This window comes from Squalius cephalus, assembly GCF_949319135.1.
Source record: "Squalius cephalus genome assembly, chromosome: 7".
NCBI lineage: Eukaryota > Metazoa > Chordata > Actinopteri > Cypriniformes > Leuciscidae > Squalius > Squalius cephalus.
Window position 1 is genome coordinate 44517750 of NC_137128.1, and position 8033 is coordinate 44525782.

At 35.6% G+C, this 8033-nt stretch overlaps 1 protein-coding gene across 2 annotated transcripts; it reads left to right on the plus strand.

Annotated features, from left to right (window-relative positions):
- Nucleotides 1-808: 808 nt before the first annotated feature.
- Nucleotides 809-5402, plus strand: ccl25a (chemokine (C-C motif) ligand 25a). Of its 2 annotated transcripts, none has more exons than XM_079876882.1 (5): nucleotides 809-881; nucleotides 1407-1488; nucleotides 2377-2494; nucleotides 4031-4139; nucleotides 5178-5402. In XM_079876882.1, exons 2-5 carry the CDS (start codon nucleotides 1425-1427, stop codon nucleotides 5190-5192), a joined length of 306 nt encoding a protein of 101 aa, XP_079733008.1. In that variant the 5' UTR covers nucleotides 809-881; nucleotides 1407-1424; the 3' UTR covers nucleotides 5193-5402. The 2 variants fall into 2 exon arrangements, with proteins under 2 accessions (XP_079733008.1, XP_079733009.1); XM_079876883.1 differs by having other exon boundaries at nucleotides 810-881; nucleotides 1410-1488.
- The last annotated feature ends 2631 nt before the right edge of the window (nucleotides 5403-8033 follow it).

The window sequence follows — 8033 nt, forward strand, 5'->3', positions numbered from 1 at the left end:
GCGCGAGCGCAACTGGCATTTAAAGGGAATGGGAGATGAGACTATGATTGGTTTAACGCACGTAAATCCCAAAACACACCCATTACTCATTAAGAGAATAGGGACAACACTTTTAGACCATGAGCCTGGGGCGCCGACCATTTTCCCGTCGTTAAACTAGCAAAAGTGGATTCGGACTCGCCCTAAGTGCACTTGGCCCCTGCGCTTCAGACCACGCGCTTAGATCGTTAAAATAGGGCCCTTAGTTTTTTTTTTTTTTTTTTTTCATGCATTTGAAAAAAAGTATCTTCTGCTCACTAGGTTGCCTTTATTTGATCTAAAATACAGTAAAAAATATGATTACAATTTAAAATAACTGTTTTCTATGTGAATATATGTTAAAATGTAATTTATTACATAGGAATAAATGACATAAATGACAATAAATTCAGCCTTGGTGAGCAGAAAAGACTTCTTTCAAAAAACGTAATTATTCCAAACTTGTGGTTTAACATCAAAGCTGGCTAAAGGAAAGTCACAGTACTCCTATCAGCTCGTAACATCTAAAGCCCCTTTCCTGCATGTAGTGTTTACATATTACAATTTTTGCAAGCACTGATGACCAACAAAGATTATTATGAGAGGGAAACCCACCTATATGGTGGTTAGCCACAAATAAGGAAGTATTAGGAAATAAATCCAAAATCCTAGACAAATCAGTAACTGTGGTTACAACCAAAAAATGCAAGTAAGTTGATCTCATAATTCCCTGTGGTTTCCTTGTGAGGGATGTGGCTCTACCTGGCTCAGGTATCAGGGTTGGGCCCGATATAAGTCGATGCAGATGGGAAACGTGCACAATCCTGGGAAGAAACTGCTTTTCTCCTCTCTTCACAAACAAGGTGAGCCGACAGCAACATCATTTTACAGCAACCATTATATATAATGTTTAACAGCAATGCTATGAAAATCTAAACTCCTTTGAAGATATAGAGGATTTTTCTCTTTGAAATGCAGACTTTCACCTGTATGGTGGGTTAACTGGCAAATTTGACTTGATTTTACTGTGTTGTAACACTGTAACACAGGTCCATATTCATTAATGATTTACTAAAGCTAAATTAACATTAATGTGTATAGGTTGCATTCAGTTTTTGGTTTTTCTTCTCTATATGCAACCCATAAAGTTTATGAATGGTTGCTTGTTTTATTCAGAGGTGATGATTTTACAGCATCTGTCGTAATTTTAAGTGCTTTTTCGACAACACAAAAAGCTTTTTTATGTTCACACTTAATATGTTAATGATGTCCAAGGGTCAAGGCTGGAGAAATAAGGATAAGTGTGTTGGGAAAACCCGGCCTCTGATGCTGATAAGGTTTCTCGTATAAACACTATCAGTTTGTGATTTTTTTGTCTCATTGTACAGTAGACACACTGGGATATCATGCGGTTCAGCGCCTTGTTCTTCGTCGTCCTCCTGGGCTTCCTCTACCTTACACTGGCTCAAGGTAAACGCCACAAGTGATGATGATGATAAGTGAATCTGTTAAGCTTGTGTTTTAAATATTCAGGTTACTTTTTGAGGTTGCAATGTACAAAGTTTAAGAAAACATACTGGAACGCATTGCATTATGCTTTATTTGTTATTGCATCATCTTTAGTGTGCACTTATGAGATTCAGAACTACAACAAATAAATGAATTTCAAACTCAAATAGTAATTTTGCCTTTTCTAATTCATTCTATAAAAACAACAACATCTTATTTAATGGTGCAGCAATCAATGTTAAAATGTATGATTTTAAATGTTAATTAAAATCACTCATGCAATGTAAAGTCTGTTTTCTGTCATGTTTAGCATAATTGTCATATGATAAGTTTTAGTGATATTGCATATATAATGTGTCTTTTTGGAAACAACAGCTAAATGATTATATATTACTCCTATTGTTCCACTCAGTAAAATAAAAGCAATGAATAATTTAATAAATATAATAGAAATAATACAAATTAAGTTCTGGTGACATACATGGTTACTAAACATTTGTGTTTTCTTTGCTGTGCATATTTTGAATAATTATTTACACTGTAAAAAAAATGATATGATCAGAAAGTTATGATAACGTGTTTTTACATGGCTTTAACTCATCAAAATAAGTTAAGCAATTCAACTTTTTTATAAGTTATACAAGATTCAACACATTTAAGTCAGTTTAATGTAATTTAGGTTGAAATGACTTGCAAATCCAAGTTGATTATACTTAAATCAACCGGGAGATCGCTCTTACATGATAATTATATAGTGACATTTATAGTTTTATGAGACAGTGACACTAAATCATCCATTGGTAAAGGACTGTAAAATAGTTCTGATATGTTGTGTATCTCTGTCTGTAGGCTCGTATGAGGACTGCTGCCTGCGGTACGCTAAAAAAGTTAAACAGTCCACGAAGCACAGAGTGGCCAGCTACAGAAAACAAGAGCAGGACGGAGGCTGCAACATCCCTGCTATTGTGTAAGCAACATATATGACTTTTTAGACTGTGTACAAAAAGTAAAACTTTTAAATTTTGCATGTCCATTTATCACTTCTTATACCATGGTCTGGGTGAATACTCGATTCTGATTGGCTGCAGGGTGTCCATTAAAAAGTGATAATGTACACCTAGGAAAGGCGTCCCGTCAATTTGCCTGATGACAGTTCTAAATGATTGCGCTGGCTCAAACTCACTGATCAACTGCTGCGGTCGGGTCGCTGTGGCCACGTTGCTTGGCAACGCCTGTATACGGGAGATATTAAATAGTGCGCTCGACTTAATAAATAAAAACCCTCACGATTTTTACTCTAAAACACATTAAAGTATTATTAATAGATTAAATATTTCTTTCTTTCGTAAGTGACCATGGTATAAGCGGGTTAATGCCCTTCGAGGTGTCCATTGTCAGGTATTAATGGACTTCGGCGGAGGCAACCGTCCGACGCGTACGTTACGCCTCGCCGTCGTCCATTAATAACGTTACCTGATAATGGACACCTCGTCGGGCATTAACCCTTACTTATTACATGGCTTGGTTGAATTCTAATGTAGAATGCGGTCTGTTATTTCTTGTTATTACATGGCTTGGCTGAATTCCAATGTAGAATGCGGTCTGTTATTTCTTGATAACAGACCGCTGCGAAGTATAACAGACCGTTGCCATGAAAAACAGCGCGTTGCTATGGACGCGGAACGGACTATTTTCTTTGGCGGAAGCAATACAATCGTTTTTAAATCAATAAACTCCTTTTTAAATAAATAATTTGTGTCAAATTATTTATTTATTTTGTAGGTAGCCATGTAATAAGCGGGATAATGTATAGTGAGCCGGTTGTTATAGTGAATAACAACCCCTTCAGGCTGATTCAAGATCCCTCCGCTTCGCGTCGGGATCCCGTTCAGCCTGTCGGGGTTGTTATTCACTATAACAACCGGCTCACTATACATTATCCCTTACATAACATACCGCTGCTAAGTATAACACACCGTTGCCATGAAAAACAGAGCGTTGCTATGGACGCATGATTCTAACTGTAGAGACGGAACGGACTATTTTCTTTAGCGGAAGCAATACAATCGTTTGTAAATCAATAAACTCCTTTTTAAATCAATATTTTGTGTCAAATTACTGATTTATTTGGTAGTTAGCCATGTAATAAGCGGGATAATGTAACGTTAGAGCGAGGCGGTTGTTTATAGCGAATACAAACCTCTTCAGGCTGATTCAAGATCCCTCCGCTCTGATCAGCCTGTCGGGGTTGCATTCGCTATAACTACCGCCTCGCTTTACATTATCCTTTACATAAATAACACGTTTCAGGTAGAACATATATAAGTCTTGAGTTTTAATCTTTTCCATATGGGATGTGTGTGCATAACATGTTTGGACGTCTGTGAAATCATGACTTGAGAGATAGGCTACGAGACACTTGGTGTGCTGCAAGAAAATGCACTTACCCAATTTGGACTCTTATATGTGACTCTGTCTACATCTGACCTCATTCTCCCTGCAGCTTCACACTGAAACACGGCCGTATGCTCTGCGCTAATCCCAAAGAGAAATGGGTCAAGGAAATCATGCAGAGGCTGGACAGAAAGGAACCATTCTCGCCTGTGAAGAAGGTGTGTACATTTTAAAATGTATATGTATAGGAGATCACAATTTCTGTTTTATTGTCTTAGCATTTATAATCACCTATTGACTTTAATACTCCTGCAGAGTGAAAACATTTTTTTATTTGAATATTTTTAAGGCAAGACACTGGTCAATTTTGAGCTATTTTGCTTGCATAACATGTCCATAACATGTAACAAACATCCAAAATGTACATTTATGTATTATTATTTTATTACACTTTATTTGCGTCTGTACAAATCTCCACGTCAAGCACTTACTGTACATACACTTAACTTTACAGTTTTATTCCTATCTATATTTGAAAGGTTTTTATATTGAGAGGGTGTTGTTCATCATTTGCCTGATTTATATATTTTATTTCTTAAAAATATAGTGAAAAAGTCTGCCTTTTGACAGTATTTTTTTTATTTATGTTGTAATAAATTATAAATATTATGTAAATGTATGCAAATTAGGGCATATTTAATTAGATAATGCATCATTTGTCTTAATGTACTGTGATTAACTCTTTCCCCGCCAACATTTTTTTTTTTTAAAGTTGCCAGCCAGCGCCAGCATTTTTGATCATTTTCACAAAACTTTCATGGCCCTCATAATATTTTGTTGTAGGAATATCTGAACATGCAAAATATGAAAATAAAGAAGAGAGCCTCTGTTAAAAAAAAAAAAAAAATTAATTCTCCCTTCATGCATGTGGATAAGTTTTATTTAAAAAAGCATAATTGGAAAATGGAGAAAGTAGAAAATGGAAAATTCCATCAATGGCAGGGAAGCCTCTCAAAAAAGCCGGAAAATTCTGTCCGTCAATGGCAGATAAAGAGTTAATCAACTAGGGAATGCATGTTGATATCTATCAATCACTTCAAAGTTTTACCCTATTCACCTGTGGTGTCTTGCCTTAAATGTACAAAAATTCCATGTAGCCCAGTCATAAAAATGGCATCCATAATAATTATAAAACATTAACTTTGTCAAAGGAATATGTTTGAAATGTAATGAATTATTTTTCTTTTGATATGCAGGATTTAAGAGGCTAAACAAACAAGCCAGAGGACAGAGGCGGGAAATCTGCCCGAGTGTCTCGGCCAATCACATTCTTTCTTTGAGCTCCGGCTCTCCGAGCGCATATTTCAGCATGGATTGACTGGTGTTCTTAGTACTTCCTGTGGTATCAGGTGGTATTTCCTGTTTCCAGACCTTTGTCGCTTCACTGATGGACTGCTGGTTTAATGCTCAGAATGGGAGATGGCCATTATTTCCCCTGTTCCACAAGCTGCTGTAACCCTCACTGCCAGGCTCTCTTACAAAACCTTGTGAGCTGCCTTGATGTCTACTTCTAAGTGCATAGGAAGCAACTCAATCAGCGCTCAGTTAGTGCTCCTCATGTAAACCGCACAGGAGACTTACAATTCGGCATTGCATGTTGCTAAGCTAACAATACAATAATCTAATAACCATAAAAGTATATTTGAATTCCTTTCGCGATGTATGCAGTATATGATGCTTGCTATGTAGGCAGCTTACTAGGTTTTAGAACAGAGCTTAATTGTACAGGGTCGTATTAAGCTATTGTATCATGAACTTTCACTTTGCACACTTTGACTGACCGCTTTTTGCCCCACAGTATCTATGATAAACAGTCAGTGTGATAAAATATTAGACAATAATTAGCCATAAATGTGGGTGGGAAGGTTTTGCAAGCAACACAGATAACCCTGCTATTTCCTTATGAGTTTATTATATAGCTGACACACCGACAAGTGATTTTGGAGTTTGTACGGTATTATAATGCTTTGTAAATTATGATTTGTTATTGTGCTTTAATGCAATAAGCTTAAGTGATTATTTAGTTAGCCTATTGATAAAATGAATGTTCATAGATCTCATTTATTTTCGTAAATCTCTTTACTCTGTGTATTTCAGTGAGGTTTTATACTAGAGTTTATTATTTAAGTGGTAATGTTTTTCACATTTCATGTTCACTTTAACACTCGATCCAGTATCTTTATAGAGGACGTGATGCTCTTTGTGTTCCTGATAAAATATTCTTTACACTGCAGATTTTTGCTCATATATGACAAATAAAATGTTCTAAAATAACTGGATTTATCTTTATTTACATGATGCATGTTGATAATTGTGAGGAAAATGAGTTTAATTTAAGTATCAGATGGTTCTCCTAAAATCCCTTAGAAGACACAAATGAGTAATAATTGTCAAACTAAGAGTATAGAGCTATAAAATGAATGTAGTTGATCTTAAGAGAATTTGGTTCATAGAGTTCATAGAAAGATCTCTGAATTTTGATTGCAGATTAACTAAAATCTGACATGTTTTGAGATTCTCTTCTTAAAGATTAGACATGACAGACAGTAATGACAGTAATAATCCATTGCAGAAGAACACATGAAATAGTTTTAATTGTGTTGTAACCTACTTTCACTTTCCCGCGAAACAAAAGACACATTGTGCAATATTACAGGGTCAATAAAAAGCCAGAGAATTACAGCTTATGGCTCTTGTGAAACAGATTGTTAAATTTACTTTCTAAAGGTCAACTTTTACATGGCGGAACAGTGATGGTATCGGATGGTACTTTTATATGTAGGGGTGAATTCAGGGTGTTTGGGACACTTTTTCCCCATCGAGAAACTTAAATGTCCCAATCAACCTGAATTCACCCCTACTGGATTTTAGTCATAAATAAATCTTTCCGAATCTGTTTTTGGGGGTCTTTTACATGCAAACTTACAATATAACATTGGTGTTTAAAGGTTCTTTTTTAAAGAATACAATGGTATACCATCAATTTCCCCAAAAACAAAGTGCCATGCTATTTTCTTAGTGAAGGATGTGTCAAATTCCCCCGTGCAACCATCACTTTCTTGTCATGGCTAATAGCAAACGCTTTAGACACGCTGTCTGAATATCCGCCTGTCCTGCAGGTTCCAGCGTGCTGCTGTTGTCCCGAAGCTCTCGTTTCACGTGTAACATGTGAAGTCCCGTTTCTGCACCTTTACGCCAGTTTTCCTCTCTCTTCCTCGTTGGTGGTGATAAAGGCTGGGGCATGTCTGCTCAGATAACATCTTAGCAAGTGTCTTCAGAAATTGGCTTCCTCTGTGATAAATTGTTTCCAGTCGGTACAGTTCATTCTGCCTTCGAGCAAAACATATCCCGCAGCAAAGTTGGATTTCTATACATCAAATGCGCAAATGGAGGCTGTAAAATGTAATTTTCCCTGGTAATGATATGACTGAGTGATGAAGATAGTTATCTTTATCGTTCAAAAGCCTGAGGACTCAAGCGTTACACAGATGCATCACTACAGCCAACTTATAGTTTTTACCAATCCTCCAAAAATGATCTTAAGATATTCACACAAATGACACAGTCAGTTCAGTGAATCAACAACTCAAACGATTAATCGCGATTAATCGCATCCAAAATAAAAGTTTGTTTTTACATAATATATGTGTGTGCGGTGTATAATTATTTTCTATATAAATACACACACATGCATGTATATATTTAAGAAATATTTGCATGTATATACTGTGTATATATATTTATATTATATATAATTTATATTATATATAAATATTTTATATATAAATAACAAATTTTTCTGAAATATATATGCATGTGTGTGTATTTATATATAGAAAATAATTATACTCCATACACACACATGTATTATGTAAACACAAACTTTTATTTTGGATGCGATTAATCATTTGACAGCCCTAAAAATTCAAGAATCATGAACAAATTAGCCTACTTTTATCAACTGGTTCCTTTTAGTGAGTCAAAATCATTCAGTGCAACCAGCGTAGACACATTCATAAAAAAAAAATTACGGTTCTTTTTAGTGAATCTAT